The sequence below is a fragment of the Coptis chinensis genome, chromosome 6, assembly GCF_015680905.1.
Source record: "Coptis chinensis isolate HL-2020 chromosome 6, ASM1568090v1, whole genome shotgun sequence".
Lineage (NCBI taxonomy): Eukaryota > Viridiplantae > Streptophyta > Magnoliopsida > Ranunculales > Ranunculaceae > Coptis > Coptis chinensis.
In genome coordinates, this window is record NC_141461.1 from 15,337,932 (window position 1) to 15,356,721 (window position 18,790).

The 18,790-nt window shown below is 37.9% G+C and overlaps 1 protein-coding gene and 1 long non-coding RNA gene across 5 annotated transcripts in view; one reads left to right on the forward strand and one right to left on the reverse strand.

Annotated features, from left to right (window-relative positions):
* Window positions 1-15,415, forward strand: part of LOC147491696 (BTB/POZ domain-containing protein At2g30600-like) — a 34,356-nt gene extending 18,941 nt beyond the window's left edge. The window contains exons 5-12 of one of the 4 annotated variants that reach the window (XM_086565220.1): window positions 12,516-12,728; window positions 12,813-12,860; window positions 12,944-13,002; window positions 13,322-13,454; window positions 13,541-13,615; window positions 13,708-13,788; window positions 15,021-15,089; window positions 15,175-15,415. In XM_086565220.1, coding sequence (XP_086421346.1) covers window positions 12,516-12,728; window positions 12,813-12,860; window positions 12,944-13,002; window positions 13,322-13,454; window positions 13,541-13,615; window positions 13,708-13,788; window positions 15,021-15,035 — 624 coding nt within the window. In that variant the 3' untranslated portion in view covers window positions 15,036-15,089; window positions 15,175-15,415. Of the gene's footprint in view, window positions 1-12,515; window positions 12,729-12,812; window positions 12,861-12,943; window positions 13,003-13,321; window positions 13,455-13,540; window positions 13,616-13,707; window positions 13,789-13,888; window positions 14,290-14,326; window positions 14,521-15,020; window positions 15,090-15,174 lie in introns of those variants that run through there. The other 3 variants (XM_086565218.1, XM_086565219.1, XM_086565221.1) reach the window with 3 other exon arrangements.
* LOC147491699 (uncharacterized) lies at window positions 11,295-12,509 on the reverse strand. The gene is made up of 4 exons (XR_015198193.1): window positions 12,061-12,509; window positions 11,881-11,947; window positions 11,738-11,794; window positions 11,295-11,572 (listed from the first exon to the last, which is right to left on the reverse strand). It is a non-coding gene; the product is annotated as an uncharacterized LOC147491699 (long non-coding RNA).
* Window positions 15,416-18,790: the final 3,375 nt, after the last annotated feature.

Genomic DNA, 18,790 nt, shown 5'->3' on the forward strand with positions numbered 1-18,790 from the left:
CGGACAATAATGTTCTCCCGCCTGAAGTCATTGAAGATATACTCTCAAGACTGCCCAGTCAAGTCTCTTTTTCGATTCAGGTGTGTATCAAAATCTTGGAATGATTTACAAACCGCCCCAAAGTTCATTGCAGCACACCTTAATCAATCAAAGAAGAATAAGAAAAACCTCAAACTTATGGCCACTGTTAGTAAGATCTATTCAAACGTCATCCTTTGATGGAATTCCAGGTTGTATGGGGTTATTGTCATGGACTACTATGCTTAGCCAGCTTATACGATTCGTATATGCACATATGCTTATGGAATCCGTGATCCGTCTACTAGAAAATACAAGAGTTTACGAGATATATATGTATACTCGAACGGATACGGTTTCAGTTACAATGAAATTACTAAGGATTACAAGATCGTAACAGTTGTGAGTGATACCAACGACAGGGATCTCTATTCAGACGAAATCATCTACACAGGTCGACATCAAGGGGTTCTCGTTAATGGTTCACTTCATTGGTTGGCAAGTATCAGTGGCACACCAGGTACAAAAATCATTGCTTTCAACATAGTGAGTGAAAGTTTTAACGAGGTGAGAAAGAAAGGCTATCCTTTTGACAGTCTGATCGACAATGAACTTTCAGCATTAGATGGGCAGCTTTGCATCACCTACAATTATAGCAACTACGTTGAACTATGGGTTATGAAGAAATGGCGTGACGGAATCATGAACCATGATAGTTAGCATCAATGAACATACCATTCCAATAAAGATAAGTTACGTGGTGCCGTTGTGCTTTGCAAATGACGGTAAAGCTCTAGTACTACACGTTTCGGGTACACTATTTTTGTATCACCTAAAAGGCCGAAGTGTAACAAGATATAGATGTAGAGAAAGGGGAAGTAACGACCTACATGGAGAGCCCTGTTGCTCTGCCCTGACAGGATATTGTACAACGTACCTCTGCACATCTTCTCTAGAAATTTCAAATAAATGGAACTGTTGCATTTTACTTAAATTCGATCATATGACATTTGAGAGTCTGATATGTACTAATTCCGAATTTTTTGCCAAATCAATTTTCAATCCAACTGTTTCACTGTATTCTCTTTTTAGTCTTTACTCGGTTATGAGTATTCCTTCTTGTTTTTCTTCAAATTCCCGTTTAACTTCAAGAAAATGGAGGTTATTCCTGTCAGAGTTCGATTTCTAAACAATTACAAAGTGAATATTTGAAATATAAATATCTCAAACATCACTCGGTTCACTTGTTTAAAAACCCAGACTATGACGGGGTGGATACAACACATACAAAACCCTAACAGCCATATCATAAAAAAATCAACTTAAACTGCACAATCCCCATAATTTTTCCACCATCACTTTATTAAACTATCTTCCGTCCAAATAAAACATCAAACAAACTCTCTGAATAATAGTCCTCACTACCATGTTCTCATGTCATGCAAAAAAAGTAAACTACGTTATTACATCCTTCCAATAAGAATTATACCTAATAAAAGAACTAACGGACTGCTCCAGGCAAGAATCCAAATCACACGCCGCAGTTTCACCTATGTTCCCAAGAACACACCCACGTTGCCAAAACAAAGCAAGCATGGGTCAGCAAAATGGAATTTGCTGGTATGAGTAGACTAACCACATAAAACAATTATCATACTTTAATTATTCAAACAATCACTTTATATTTTCCCATAACTTAATCCTTTTCAAATGGAAGGCAATTGTAGTTCCGCCATTTCAACCTAAGCATAGTTTCTTCCCAAGGAAGACTTTCATTCTATTAACTCATTATCATAACTCGTTTTAATAACTAGGTAACTGAATTAAAACTTACCGATATCCACTTCTGGATAAGGGTAGGACCGCGTCCCTACACAAAATATTATTAAGTCATACCCTCCTGCAAAAGAAAGTTAGTAATTTTATATAACATATGTACATATCCTATAGGTATGCAAATGCAAGTCCAAGCACACCCGTACAATCAATGAATACAACTAACCCGCAAGACGAATACCTTAGTTCCTCTCTAGGGCAGTCCAAACAATCTGGTCATTCATGATACATTCAATGAATACCCAGGTCATTCATGACACATTCAATGAATACCCATTGTTTCAGCAAGATTTGCTAAAACACACCAGTTGAGGGTCGGAAGTAATGTTTTTTTGGAGATGGTGAAGGAGATGGTAGTTGGGAAAAGATGAGACTAGACTTCGGTTTTGAAGTTGCCTACGTACCCAAAGATATTGCTTGGGATCAAGTCTCGATTGCATAGTTCTAGAAAAATGACGAATGTTGGATTTTATAGGTAGGATTGGTGATAGTTACTTCCTCGTTCTCCAATATTCCAATCGTGGGATGAAGTTGGAGAACTGGCGGGAGAACTATCCAATCATGGGATGAAGTTGAGAATCGCGGGACAAACCGGCTTCGTGGGATGAAGTTGAGAACTCGCGACAACAAGCTCGAGGGATGAAGTTGGAGAACCCGGGACAACCGCCACCGGTGGTGGGATGAAGTTGGAGAATCGGCGGCGAAATTTGTCGGCCTCGTGGGATGAAGTTGGAGAATCTGGCGAGAAATTGTCCAACTCGTGGGATGAAGTGGAGAACCAACTTCGTGGGATGAAGTTGAGAACCGCGGACAACAACCGCCTTGGGAATGAAGTTGAGAACGCGGAGAACTGTCGTGGGATGAAGTTGATGGAAGTTGTTTGACTCGCAAAACATCGTGGGATGTAGGCTTTGAGCGTGAGCTTTTTTATAGATAAGCTTTGAGCATGGGCTTTGAGTGTGGGCTTTTTTGTAGCATGGACTTTGAGCGTGGGTTTTTTTGTAGCATGGACTTTGAGCGTGGACTTTATATTGAATAGGGCTTTTATTGGGCCACATTTGTAGGGGCCGGAACATCGCCCTCTCTTTGTTACATGGGCAAGGCCCATGTGGCAAAGAAGTACTTATGCTTTGTTTTTTGTATGTTCATAAATAGAAATGGTAGCGGTGGGAAAATATCTTGCATAGAGTTGGAGATTAAATTGGCTTGCAAAAATTTCAAGTTATTTGGTAAAATGTAATTGAAATTTGCTAAATTGTGGGTAAGAAAAATTAAAAGATTAAAAGATCAACACATTCAAAAAAGGTTTAGAGAAAAGAGAATGGTCTATTGGGCTTTGCTAATGGGCCTTTGGATTTTTGTTCATTGGCTTTAGTTAGAGGATCGGCAAAAAGGAAATGAAAAAATATCACAAGACATGGCAGCAAAAATGATCGGCAAAAGGAGGATCGGCAAATTGAATGATTGATTGGGTATAAGCAAGATCGGGCAAACGAATTTGCCGGCCTTAAAACATGTCGGGTTGAGAGAATTGATGGAAAGGTAGGGTCGGGCAAAAAAGGTGGATATAAATGTATTGTTTATGATACTTACTAAATTGTTTGTAGTGGCATAGAATTGTTTGTAGAGTCAAAAATAGAATTTGCGAAGAATGGGAAAAATGGTATAGTGAGTAAGATGATAGCGGGTCAATGAAAAAGAGTTGGAGCTATTGATTATTAAATTAAGAAGAGATGATGATGTCAACGAGATGGTGAAATGGCCAGTATGGTAATGAGACGGTCGATGACGTGAGAGATTCTATTGAAGACACACAACAAAGGGACTGAGCATGTATCCGTCCGCGCTTTGGACTTTGCTAATGCTTCTTGTCACCTTACAGGGTCGAGAAATGCCATTTTATGCCTCTGAAACACAAGTTGAGGGAATTGAGAAGACAGTCAGTCTTGTTTATATCTCTGGCATGTCATTTTTCAAATTCCACTGCAAAATTGTCAAGCATTTATAATGTGAGCTTGAATGTGCCCAACTGATATATCACTAGATATAGCATTTTTTTATTTTTTTTTTATTTTTTATTTTTTGGCAAGACCCATCTGGCGTATAAAAAAATTGGTAGGTTTGTAAATAGATCGGTAAAATAGAAGTCATTGTAATATCTCGAAGGATTGAATATTGAAATGGTAGGCAAATAGATCGGCTTAAATAACAATGGCAGTTTCGTAATTTGTGGGTAATGTAATGTAAAAGGATCGGCAGTTTTAGCCATTAGTTTTAGTGCATGGCAGTATGGTAAATAATACATCAGAAAGGGTTGATAGTTAAAGAAATGGTGACTAAAGGTAAAGGCTTCAAAAGATGGGATGGGTCGGCATTTGAAGTGGGTATTTGTATTTGGGATTTGGTAATGGAGCGAAAAAACTGAAAAGGAAAGAACTATCAGGTTCAGTTTGGATTGGTAGAAAAGGTCACTACGAACATGATATTGATCTTTAGTAAACTGACGGGTTTTTAATTGGAGGATGATCGAACAGACTTGTGGGAAGTGGGGAATTGAAGCAAACTCACTTAGAGAGATAGAAGTCCCATTAAGGGTCTCCTCTCTTCTCGAGAGCGGAAAGCTTCGGCTAGTTCAAGCAAACTCCCCTATGAAGCTGAGGGAGGCTGCAAGCAATCATACTCAGGTGACTCGCCTGTATCCATATCTGTCCCAACTGCCCAAGCCAGATCTGTCCCAATTGTTCAAGCCAGAAAAGAGATTAAGTCAGCTGTGGTGAACCAGCAGCAATTCAAAGTGATCGACAGTTCAAAGCGACAATTGGAAGGATCGGCAGTTCAAAGGGATCGACAATCGGCAAAAGGGATCGGCAGTTCAAAGGACCGGCAATTCAAAGAGATCGATAATTCGAAGGATCGGCTAAATTTTTAAGTGGTAATGCAAGTTTCAAACTGACTTAATATAGGAGCGGCTTAAAGTGTACATATATAAATCTAAAGAGTCGGTTATACTAAAATAGCAAAAGGAAGGTAGATACTACAATAGGGGATCGGTAATTACAGAGAGCTGAATTGATCGAAATAGATGGTAAGGCAAGCACACCTTGGGAAAAAGATGAGATGCAAGGATCGGTTTCTCAATGGAGAAAAAAGTAAGCTACTGACTTTTTATAAGAAGAACTAGGGTCGGTTCTCAATCGCTTGGGTTGAGAGAAATTTAGAGCTACCAGTCAAAAGGATCGGATAGTAATATTAGAAGGGTCGGTAGAAGAACTGAATTGAACAATTGGAAATTCAAATTCAGTTTGGGAATTATTCAGTTCCTAAAGAAAAGAACAGATGGCTACATCGGCAAATTAAATTATTAAATTTTTGACCGAGTTCAATTTCAAAAAACTGGTCGATTGTGAATTGTTTTCATTGGCCGGTTGTTTAAACTTGATAGGCATTTTGGTTTGAGAATTTGTATTGATCGATAACTTGAATGGTTTGATCAGCAACTTGAGTAATTAGTGGGTTACTAATAGGCTAATTAGATATCAGGCTCGTTTCATTAATAGGATCGGCAAAATAAAAAATAACGTCACATGAGCGACAAAACATAGATAGGCAAGGAGTGCTTGGCTAGATCAGTTACATTCAATTGCTATATAGTTGGTCGGCAAACAAGTTATTTGGTTTACCAAAATATTTGGAAATTGGGTATTAACAATAGTGATTTAGCGGCAAATAATTGGATTGGCAAAGAATAAAGATCGTCAAGTTCAAAAGGATAATTGCTTGCCTTTCACTTCTCTCATCCGTTTTGCTCGATCCATTAATCGGCAACTATTTGAATTTGTTTGATTTTAGATTGATCGGCAAGTTGATTGGGAATAGAATCAAACGGATATGTTTGAATTGAGATTGGGTTTCGAGATTAGCCAACTTGATCGACAAATTGATTGATCAACAAATTGACTAATTCAAACAAATTCACTACCCCCACAGTGTAATGTTACAAAATTTGGGGTGTTGCCGCCCCCATTTATAATGATAATGTAACGAAAGTTGGTAGATCGTAGCCCTCATATTGTAATGATAATGTAACGAAATTTGGGGTGTCGCCGCCCCCAGTGCAATGATAGTGTAACGAAATTTGGGGTGTCGCCGCCCCCAGTGTAATGATAGTGTAACGAAATTTGGGGTGTCGCCGCCCCCAGTGTAATGATAATGTAACGAGATTTAGGGTGTCGTCGCCCTTATAGTGTAATGATAATGTAAATAAATTTGGGGTGTCGCCGCCCCCAATGTAATGATAGTGTAACGAAATTTGGGATTTCGCCGCTCCATTAATGATAACGTAACACGATTTAGGGTGTCGCCGCCCCCATAGTATGCAATGATAACATAATGAAATTTGGGGTATTGCCGCCCCCAAAGTGTAATGATAACGTAATTAAATTTAGGGTGTCACCGACCCCAAGTGCAATGGTAACGTATTGAATTTTGTGGTGTCGTCACCCCAAAGTGTAAAGATAATATAATGATTTAATGATTAAAATGTATGAATGAAATGCTATGAATGCTAATTTAAATGTATGTATGTATGAATAACAAATGAATTATAAATGTAAAAAATATTTAAGACGCCCCATGTATGAATGGAAGGTCTTTCGTTTGATGATAGAGTGAATGTTGTTATTGCAATTTTTTTTTTGTAGTGAATCAATATGAATTTGAGGCAGAAGTGTTGTAAGCATCATCACTCTTTGAGTCGTTGGTAAAGTAATTCTTGTTGTATGCCCGATCCATTCTTTATTTAGGCTATAAACAGAAGAATATCGATATCATCATATTGGACTGATCAGCATGTTGATGAGCCATAGGCTTGACATGTTATCAACTGTGCGAGTTCTATGGCGAGATCAATCACTTTTTGTTGTATACCACTGATCCATTCTTCATGAGGTTATAAACAGAAGAATATTGACATCATCATATTGGCCTGGTCAACATGTCGATGAGCCATAAGCTTGGATGACTATGTAAGTTCCATGATGAGGTCAATCACTTCTAGCTATATGCCGACCCATTCTTTAGTGAGGCAACAAATAGAAGGTTATTGATCATCATATGGATAGATCAGCATGTCGATGAGCCCCAAAGTTTGGGATACTATCAATTGTGCAAGTTCCATGACGAAGTCAACCACTCTTTGTTATATGTCGATCCATTCTTCAATGATGCAACAAATAGAAAGCTATCAACATTATCATATGAACAAATCAACATGTCGATGAGCCTTAAAGTTTGGGCTACTATCAACTGTGCGAGTTCCATGACGAAGTCAACCACTCCTTGTTATATGCTGATTTGGTACTAGAGTTTCATCTCGATGATCAAGCTACTCAAAATGATTGATGTGGTCAATATTAGATTATGATCTACTCAATATAAGAGGATCAGAATAAAAATGAGATCTAATCAATATTATATGAATTAAGCTGCTCAATAGTATATTCTAATCTACTGTAAATAGATCAGAGAAAACATAATATCTATTTAATGAAGTGATCTACTCAATATTCTTTTTGCTTGCCGACCAAAGTAAATTTTTTTGGAGTGCCAAAAATTCTCTTGCCAACCATTTGGATCGGCCAAAGTGACAAACAATTTTAGATCGGCAAGTTGTTGTTGTTGTTGTTTTTTTTTTTTTTTTTTTTTTTTTTTTTTTTTAAAGTTAGGCAAAATCAGATATTGCGAATTGGCAATGAAGATGATCGAGCCAACTATGAAGACCGGTTCTTTCATATATAGGGTGAATATCTATAGAATATGGATGGAAGGTTGGAATCCAATCACTCTTTTCGTGGTCCTATGTAAGCGAGTCACCTTCTACAGAACTACTACCGTCAATTGACATGTTATATGGAGCATGCGTTGGTTAACTGGAGAACTCAAAGGTTGGGACTACAACTTGCAGAGCCAGCCATAGAGGTTCGACTATAAAAGCATTGGCGCAAATCAGTTGATTTGCCGCCGATCCCTCCATGAGTGATCGACTGCCAAATTCAACGGATTATTTTGGCAAACTCAATTTCGTTGGTTCCAAATCAACTTCGAGAAGTCAATGCAATTGTCTCCTAAGATGGTTGTTTTTGTTTTACAATCATCTTCGAAGACAGTGATCAACCTGAGTTGTTGGATTTGTAATAGTAATATCCACTATCTCAATTGCATTGAATGGCTGTTGAGAACCATCGTCAGTGCTCTTGGATACATGAGAATTCCCATTTGTAGAAATTGAATGTTGGACTTGAGAGGATAGTCTTCTCCGTTAGGAGATCTTCATGAAGTCATCGACGTAGCTTTTTTATGGTTGAGAGTAGAGAACGATAGATACGCAAATATGTTTTTCAAAGAAGATTTGCTAAAACACACCACTGAGTGGTCGAAAGTAATGTTTTTTGGAGATGGTGGTTGGTGGTTGGGAAAAGATGAGACTGGACTTCGGTTTTGAAGTTGCCTACGTACCCAAAGATATTGCTTGGGATCAAGTCTCGATTGCATAGTTTTGGAAAAATGACGAATGTTGGATTTTATAGGTAGGATTGGTGATAGTTACTTCCTCGTTCTCCAATATTCCAATCGTGGGATGAAGTTAGAGAACTGGCAGGATAACTATCCAATCATGGGATGAAGTTGGAGAGCTGGCGACAACCGCCACCGGGATGATGATCGAGAACTGGCGGACAACCGTCACCGTGGGATGAAGTTGGAGAACTGGCGGGACAACCGGTCAACTCGTGGGATGAAGTTGAGAACTCGCGGGACAACCGTCGGCTTTGTGGGATGAAGTTGGAGAATGGCGACACCGCCGGCTCGTGGGATGAAGTTGGAGAACTAAGCGGGACAACCGTCACCGGTGGGATGAAGTTGGAGAATTGGCGAGAGTCGTCACTTCGTGGGATGAAGTTGGAGAATCGGGCGATACCGGCTTGTCGGCTTGTGGATGAAGTTGGAGAACTGGCGGGACAACTGTCAACTTGTGGGATGAAGTTGGAGAACTGGCGAGAGAACTGTCGTGGGATGAAGTTGGTGGAAGTTGTTTGACTCGCAAAACATCGTGGGATGTAGGCTTTGAGCGTGGGCTTTTTATTGATAAGCTCTGAGCATGGGCTCTGAGCGTGGGCTTTTTTTTATAGATAAGCTCTGAGCATGGGCTCTGAGTGTGGGCTTTTTTGTAGCAAAGCTCTGAGTATGGGCTTTGAGCGTGGGCTTTATATTGAATAGGGCTTTTATTGGGCCACATTTGTGGGGGACGGAACACCCATATATAACGCTAACGGGCCATTTATGGCACATTCAATAAATGCCCACCTAACATATGACATCATCAGTCATAAAACTCATTTCCAAAACTTGAGGCGTGGAGAGTTTTAAAAGAGTGCGGTAAATTGTTGAGAACACTATTGAACTTTATTGTATATATTATTTCAGATAAAGGAGGAGTATCTTGTTTATTGTATTATTGTTTACACGTTATTAATATATCGATGTCTAAGTGTCATAACATTGTATATAAAAACTTAAATATCACATAGTAGTTAATACATGTACACACATATATATATAAAGGTTTTAGCCTAAAGCCAAGCATGCTAATAGCCTTAGACCTATCCTAATAGCCCAAATCATAATCCGAGTTAAAATGTCAAATTGGGTCAACTGGTCAAAGTCAACCCTAGTCAACAGTCAAAGTCAACCTGCCAAAAGTCAACAACAGTCAACCAGCCCCAAACTCCTATAACCCAAAAGCCCAAAGTCAAAGGCCCAAAGTCTAAAACTAAAATCCAAATATGAAATTCTAAAGTTTAAAACATCTCAACCCACATGCCGGCCCAAGCCCAATCCCAGCTAAAAAGAAACAACAACAAATTTCTTCTCCTTCTTCCTCCTCCCTTCACCAACGACTCCACCACCTATGTAGCCACCACCGGCCATCTATAACCAAAATGAACCCAGCGGTTTGGTTCCTGGAGAAAAACCCCATGTACCTATACCAACAATTCGTGATTCCCTTATACTGTAAAAATCGAGATCGACACCATTAACGGCTTCTCTGGAGCTTCAACAGCCCCCAACCCACTATCTCCATTCAACCACCAACAATCCACCTCAACCCAACAAAAAAAGTCATTCAAAACAATTCATACACATAACACAAAGACACAGGACGGTTTGGTTCTTGTTTGAACGCCACTAATGGATGTTCAAAGCTTCACAACACTCCTACAACAATTCCATCACTACTAATCATCCCCTGGAAACCCACAAAACCCATAAAGATCGTCTTTTTACTACAAAACACTTTCCAACCACCAACATAATCCTACAGACCATCAGGAGCAATAAAACCAACCCTAGTAATAGAAACCTATTCGAATCAATTAAACAAGGAATTGGGTATTTACTAATACACATACTCATCCTCCTCACCACATAACAATCACAAAAAAAAAGAATTTTCGTAGATACAGTACTTCAACACATTTTCCTTTTTTTATGAATGACGACCACCATTGACAGAGTTACAATATGTTCAATAACACTATATATCATATAAGGAAAACATTATAACCGACGTGATTAGCAGTCAACGAAAATTTAAAAGAATGTCTTCGTACTACTCACTCGTATTGCGTTGCGTTCTGACTATCAGCTAGCCAACAGAAAAACTCTTCCTTTTCTTCTTTCAGTATAATCCCTTTTTTTATATGTATTCCTCTAAAAACTCTACGTGAGAATCTCTTTTTCAGTTTTAAAAACCCCCCACTGAAAAACAAGGATCAAAGGTTTATCTCTTAAACTACGGGGTTTCCTATCCTTAACAAAAGTTTATCCTATTTTGTTTTACTTAATATTATTATTATTAAAAAAAAAAAAAAAAAAAAAAAAAAAAAAAAAACAAGACGGGATGTTATAATTCCCATTCCAACTGTCAGTTTCAACATATTGAATTTGTAATATTGATATCGTTTGTGCTCCTACTGAGATGGTGTAAGCAAGGCCCAAAATATCGATATCGATCAATATATCGGTGTACCCAAAAACCGATATATATCGGATATATCCATTTTTTTGGTAACCAGTCCAAACTATTTAAAATATCGGAAATATTGGATATATCGGAAATATCGGATATATATCGGAAATATATTGGAAATATCGGATTTATATTTTAAAATGGTCAAAAAGTCAACCGATATATATCGATTATATCGAAATATCGATTATATCGGCATATAAAGTTTCATATCGGAAATTCAGTATATATCAAAAGAATTCTATATTGAATATATGTCGGAAATATCGATGTCGGTGTACCAAAATATTATATATCGGCGATATATCGGATATATCGGCGATATTTGGGTCCATGGGTGTAAGCAACAGACGGATTTACCCAAAATTCAAAACTAAAGACTTGATTTAGAGAGTGAGAAAGGCATAGATGGTCTTAAAATGCAGGTTCTCAAATTACAAATCAGCTATCACAATAGAAACGAGTTACTTACACAAACTTGTTAACCAGGAAGAATCCTTAATCAAAAAGATTTTTTCTGTCCCCAGTATAGTAGAAAAGGACACCATAATACAAGGTGCCAAATTTCAGGACTGTTTATCTCCGTACCGGTGGTACAACACCTCTACCAGGGGGAGCCCCACGACCAGCAGCCTGCGCCGGCAAAAGGAAAAATAAAAACATAAATGTCTCTCAAGAAAAAAAATTGTTTTTCCACATCAGTTCCAAAGAGGGATTTCAGGCTCCCCATTTATAGTAAAACTGTACATAAAAGTAACAGTTCAAATGGAGAGAAGAAAATTTAAAAAAAAAACATACTCTAGCCTTCATTGCCACAGCACGACCACGACCAACTCCAAGAGCTGAACCCTTACTCTAAAAGAGACCAAGAAAAAGTGAAATAAATCACACCAGAACTTCAGTATTCAAAATTAAAAATGATGAACGCATGGCAAACTTACCTTGATTTTAGCATCCAGACGTTTGAACATTGGAGCATGCTTGAGCATATCAGGAATGACCATGAACCTTATTTATAGATATTTCAATGGGATCAGTCAAATATATTAGATACACAACAAATTAGAACAGCACATTGTAAATCCAAAACAGACAAGCTCATTCATTGGATTATGACTAACATGCAATGAGTTCCGTGTGAGAGTTTTTAAGACAAAAGCCCATCGGATTATGTTGGTATGTTGCCATGTAGGCTGTTGCCGTTATACTCTACTGTTAGGTGTTTCTCACGCTATATATTAATATTAATAATACGATATAATGTGTATGAATAGTTATTCGTGTATATTTTAATTCCTCTTCCTTCTAGATCAGGTTTTTTGAGAAAGTGGTGCTATCAGTAGGACGTCCTGTGTGTGCAATTACTGAGCTAAGATGAAATTTTATGTTACCAGATTGTCTACCTTGATATTACTTAAAATTACAGTTCTATTCCAAGAATATATGCAATGATTAGTTGTGTTATATGTGCAATTACTGAGCAAAGTTTAACGCATTATTTATGCAAGATTGTCCACCTTTATAATTGCTTAAAGTGTTAAGTTCTATATCAAACGCGTGTTTTTGTATTTCGCAGCATCCAGATTTGACGGTAATATGTGAGGAACGAGTTCTTGATGCCATCTTATTGTGGGGATTGTTAGCCGACGAGTTGTGTGGGTGGGAAGAAGTGGATACACTTTTCAAATCCTCAAGATCTGAACTCCTTTTTGGAGATAGGCTTGAGTCAGTTAAAGTCTTGCTTCCATTTGTGCGTTTCCCGCTGATGTCAGCAGCCATACTTGAGAAGGTATTAGATTGTAAATTGTGGCATCCGTTTGCCTTAAATGTGAGCTGTACCTTACCTCTCTACTTATATCCAATGATCATGCAGCTGTCAAAGAGCAACCTTAGCAATCAGATTCCAGCATTTGGGCAACTTGTAAGTAATTTAACAATTAAGAACTTGTCAAGGTTATTCTTACTCTGGTAATTTGAATCTTTGCCTCCATTATCATATTTCAGGTGATGGAAGCAATTAATTATAAAGACTCCGGAATCGCACTACCAGGAGATAATCAGAAGTAAGCACAGGCTAATTCTTGTTTATTTGTTTAGGAAACCATGTTTTGATGAATTTTTTAGCCCCACTGAATTTTATTTGTTGATACTGTTCAAAACAAAATGGTCCATCTGTTTGGTCTGGATATTTTTTTGGGTAAATCATTTGGAAAGTTTCTACTGATAACTCACCCACTTAATGATGTCAGGGGCATCAGAATGGATATCTTCTTCGTACTTGATTGTGCAATTTATTTTCTTCTTTAAGAATCGTATATCTTTTGTCGAACTGGGCAGCTTTATATACAGGAGATCATCATATAATACCTTACCTTTGTTTAGTGTGAGATTTCAGCACCGGAGGTCTAGTTTCAAGGAACTCCAGTACATATGTGATGGAGACAATAATGGAGTAATTTACTTTGCGGGTACATCATACGGAATTCATCAGTGGGTCAATCCTGTTCTATCGAAGGTAAATTCTGAACTCTTCGATGTCAACATTTCATATAAATGGTCAAGAGTAAGTTTGTTGCAGTGAGTCTTTTTCACTGTTCACAGAAAATAACTATGACAGCTAGCAGCCCATCTTCGAGATTCACTGACCCCAAGGCTTTAGTTTCAAGGACATACCAGGTATGCTGGGTATAGTTCTGGAAAGGTTTAATTTATTGGGCAAACTCTTGACCCTGTTTGGATGTTTATAAATTAATTTTATCATACATCAGGCAACCTCTTTCGCTGGACCACGGGTTGAGGATGGGAAGAGATGTTCATGGTGGATGGTTGACATTGGCCAAGATCATCAGGTGTTATTTCTGGACTTGATCCTTTTTAAACTTTTACGTAAATCTACTAGAAATCAAATCTGCATTCTGCCTAATTCAGATATGATGTATAATAATCCAGTGTATGCATTCTATCTGAATCTCTACCCATGTATTGAGCTCAAATTCAAGAACTCGTGGAACAACCTCAGTGCTTTGCATTTTCTCAAACCTCTTTATAGATAGAGGTTGTTGCTTACAACCCAAGCAACTGGGTGTGAAACTATGAAACAGGACAGGTCATTGCCACCAAGTAATTCCTTTGCCTCGACACTATATAAGGGTTTCCACACCTATGAGGACTCCGCTTTCGATTTGATCTATGTAAAAGCGCAACCGTCCCCCCGGCCCGAAGGTTAATTACACCGCGGCCCTGACGGATAATTGACCATGGAGTCATAGCTAACTTAGAAAAACTGAGCCGAACATCGTCGGCCCCCAAGGGCTTAAAAGTTTTTGCGACTGAAAACTCCTTCAGCTATGTTTGTGCACAACCTTTGAGCTACTAGCATTTGTGCAGGTGTCTTGCCAGCTGACCTACTAGCCACAGCGAGAATATGGAGCAATCATGAATCTAGATTTTCCTTTCATGCTTGGTTTCCTCTATCTGTCAACTTAAGAATATCCTCTTTATGAGACCTAATACCTGTCAAGTTGCAGATTGTGCTTTTTTTGGCGGTAGAGAATTGGAATTTTCCCAGATCTTGCAAAGTCTCTGTTACATTGTTCATAGACATAGTCTAATTTGTGACTTTTCACTTGTATAATATCCCAGGAGAGTTCATGACCTACAATGGCTAGGATATATTATTATCAACTCCGCAGGGCGGTTTACGGTTTACGGTTTCAGGAGTAGGATGTATAGGGACTAATTCAGAGATTGTGAATATAAAATAGGGCATTCAACAGTGTAAATTTTAAAAGATACTATTATCTTTCAACCTTTTCCAAAATTAACATCTGCTTTAGCATTTGGTTTACTTTTATCGTGTCTCAGCGCTAGATATGATTAGCTATGAACTGGAATGTATCTCCCCTTTCAATTACATAAAATCAGTCGTGCAGAATGTGTAGAACAAAACTTGACAATTTCCTCTAAGTATATGATTAGCTATGAACTGGAATGTATCTCCCCTTTCAATTACATAAAATCAGTCGTGCAGAATGAGTAGAATAAAACTTGACAATTTCCTCTAATTTTCTCTCTGTTACAGCTTATGTGCAAGTAGTACACTTTGAGGCAGGATGGGTCAACTGCATTCATAAGATCATGGGCTATTCAGGTGGGGTGGAAACCAGATGTCTTGTCAATGTTGAAGAGAAAAGACAAGGTAGTTAACTAATTAAATTTTGATCGATCTCTTTCAGGGTTCATTAGATGGAAAGAATTGGACCAACTTGAGGGTACATGAGAATGACCAAACAATATGCAAGCCAGGGCAGTTTGCTTCGTGGCCTATAAATGGTTCGACTGCGCTGCTTCCCTTCCAACTCTTCCGAGTTATCCTGACAGGTCCTACGATAAGTGATTCTATTCCATATCACTTGTGTGTTTGCTTAATAGAACTCTATGGTTATTTTCACTGATATAAAGTGCCTGCCTAACCAATGTGGATAATGGCACAGAAGTGAGGCATGAGGTCTATAACACCCCGTGTTTTATTCTTTTATTTTTTTCCTAATAATAATAATAATGGATAAGTGGAAATAAGAGACGTGGGTTTATGAGATAAACCTTCTTCCCTATTTCGGGGGTTTTTTTTAAAAAAGAAAAGAAATAAAATAGGGTTGGTAAAAAACAGAGAGTTTTACAGAAAAGAGAGTTTCGCAAAGAGAAAAGGGAGGAGAGAAGTTTTTCCGAAATCTACTTAATAGCTAGTCGACAAATGAGCTAATCATCACGGGTGAGTAGTTTAGTTTTCTACTTTATCTGAGAGATAAAAATATTAAGTTTTACCGTAGTATAAATGTTCTTTGCTTATTTTTCTGTTTTCCTCTCGTCCGCGATTATTCTACTTGTTATTGTTAAACCGGTTTTATTTATTGAATTTCTGAACTGCGAAAGAAGAGTTAATGGTCTGCTAAGCTAAGCCCACGGGATAGGGAAATCGCCCCTTAAAGGAGTTAAAACCTCGTATATTGTTTGAATGTTATTATGTGTATAATGTTGGTTTGGTTGTGTAATGGAGGTTGTCGAGGGGTCATTTGAAGCTCCGAGAAGCCATTAATGGCGCCGATCCCGATTTACACAAAAGATAAAGGGAATGGAGATTGGTTGGTATAGGTATGTAGGGGTTTTCAAAAGAATCAAACCGTTGGGTTCATAGTGGAGATAGATAGCCGGTGGTGGCTGCTGTAGTGGTGGATGCGCTGGTGAAGGGAGGAAGAAGAAGGGAAGATGAACAATGCGATTTTAGTTTTGGTTTGGGCTTGGGCCGAACTAAAAACGTGGGCTTGAATGTTTTAAATTTTGAAATTTCTATTTGGATTTTAGTTTTAGACTTTGGGCCTTAGACTTTGGGGTTTTGGGTTAGAAGAATTTGGGACTGGTTGACTGCTGTTGACTTGGCTAGTTGACTGATGTTGACCCTTGGATGGTTGACTTTGATTTTGACCAGGGTTGACTTTGACCAGTTGACCTAATTTGACCTTTGACTTGACTAAGATTAGGTCTATTAGGATAGGTCTAGGGCTATTAGCATGCTTGTCTTTAGACTAAAACTTTTCTATATATATAATGTTATTAATGCGTATTAACTACTATGTAATATTTCAAGATTTTATGATATCTGTACGCCATGACAGCTAGACATCAATCTAATTAATAACGATAAACAATAATACGTGAAACAAATTACTCGTCCGTTCTTTGAAATAATATATGCAATAAAGTTCAATAATGCGTAAACAAATTTACCACACTTTTATAACTCTCCACGCCTCAAGTTTTGGAAATGAGTTTTATGATTGATGATGTCATATATTAGATGAGCATTTATTGAATGTGTCATAAATGGCCCGTTAAGCGTTATAATTGGTATTCATCGATCGTCGCCATGAATGACCGGTATTCATCGAATGTGTCATGAATGACTAGATTGTTTGACCGGCCCTCTGAGAGGAACTAAGATATTCGCCTTGCGGGTTAGTTGTATTAATTTGATTATGCGAATGTGTTTGGGTTTACATTTGAATACCTATATGATATCTACATAGGTTATATAAAAGTTATAACTTTCTTTTGTTGGAGGGTATGACTTAATAATATTTTTGTCGAGGAGAAGCGGTCCCCACCCTTATACGCCGATGAGATATCTGGTAAGTTTTAATTCGCCACTTAGTTATTAAAACGAGTTATGATAATGAGTTAATAGAATGGAAGTCTTGCTTGGGAAGAAATTATTCCGGTTGAAATGACGGAACTACCTATCTTCCAAGCTGAAAATGATTAAGTTATGAGAAAATATAAAGTGATTGTTTGGATAATTAAAGTATGATAATGTTTATATGTGGTTAGTCTACTCATACCAGCAAATTTCATTTTGTTGACCCATGTTTGCTTTGTTTTGGGCAACGTTGGTGTATTATTGGGAACATAGGTGGAAGACAGTAAAACCGCGGCGTTTGATTTGGATTTGTTTTTGGAGCAGTCCGGGAGTTTATTTTATTAGGTCTGATCTTTTGGAAGTATGTAATAACGTAGTTTCCTATTCATATGACATGAAAATACGATGTTGAAGACCTGTTATTCTTAGAATGTTATATTGATGATTTTTAGACGGAAGATAGTCTTTTAATAAAGTGATGGTTGAGAAATTTTGGAGATTTTTATTGTTAAGTTGATTCTTTATGATGTGGGTTTTCGATTTTGGCATGTGTTGTATCCATCCCGTCATAGTCTGAGTTTTTAGACAATTGAACATAGCGATATTTGAGATATTTATATTTCAAATATTCACTTTGTAATTGTTTAGAAATTCGGGATGTGACATTTTTGGTATCAGAGCTTAGATTAGCCTAGATTTGGAAGGTATATGTGATCCTCGGAATGTGGTGATTGGGTGTGTTTGAGTTTAAGATGTTTGGAGTACTAATAGAAGTCTGTTTTGTTTTAAGGTGATGGCTGGAGATGACAATGACATTACTGGTACTAGAAGTAATACCATACCTGCTGATTTGGGAGCAATATTAACTCAGTTGGTGTAAACTATTCAGAGGGGTCAACTAACATACTAATCTAGGGGATTCTTTTACTAGGAGAAACAAGGATTTTGCAACTTTAGGAGGCCAGAAGTTCAAGGGAGAGAAATGGGCCATTGATGCTGAGAAATGTGTTACTATGTGTGAGTCCGTGTTTGCTAAGATGTAACTTCAATCGAGGTCGTATAAGAGTTGGCTTCTCACCAGTTGGAAGAATTCGACTTTATTTTGGTGGAGGTCTATCAAGGATAATGTGGATGTGAGAACTATGACTTGGGAGGATTTCGGGTAAGATTTGAGGGAAGGTTTGTTCCTAATCTTTGTTAAGAGCAATTAACGAGAAATTCTTTAATCCGCCTAAGGAGGAAAAACTGCTATTTTAGACGCGGACTAAGTTCAATGAACTATCGAGGTATGCTCCTTATCTAGTGGATACCCATGTAAAGAAGAACCAGAAGTTCATCTGTGGACTAGAGCCATATCTATCGAGTTATTTGATACCCTTTGATTCAGAAACTTTCGATCGCGTATTAGATTTGGCATTAAAATATGAACAATTGGATAATAAACCCAAAGATGAGAGGTTTAAAGAGAATGCCCCAAAACAAGTCAGCTTACACCTTATTTCTAGTCAACCACGTCAAGGGCAGAGAAAAAGTCGGCATCACCCATATAATAGGCAAACCAGTAAGCATGTGAATAAGGACGCGAGTGCTTCGCTAAAGAGATTTAATGGTAATTGTTTGAACTGCGGGAAAATTGGGCATATTATTCGAAGATGTCC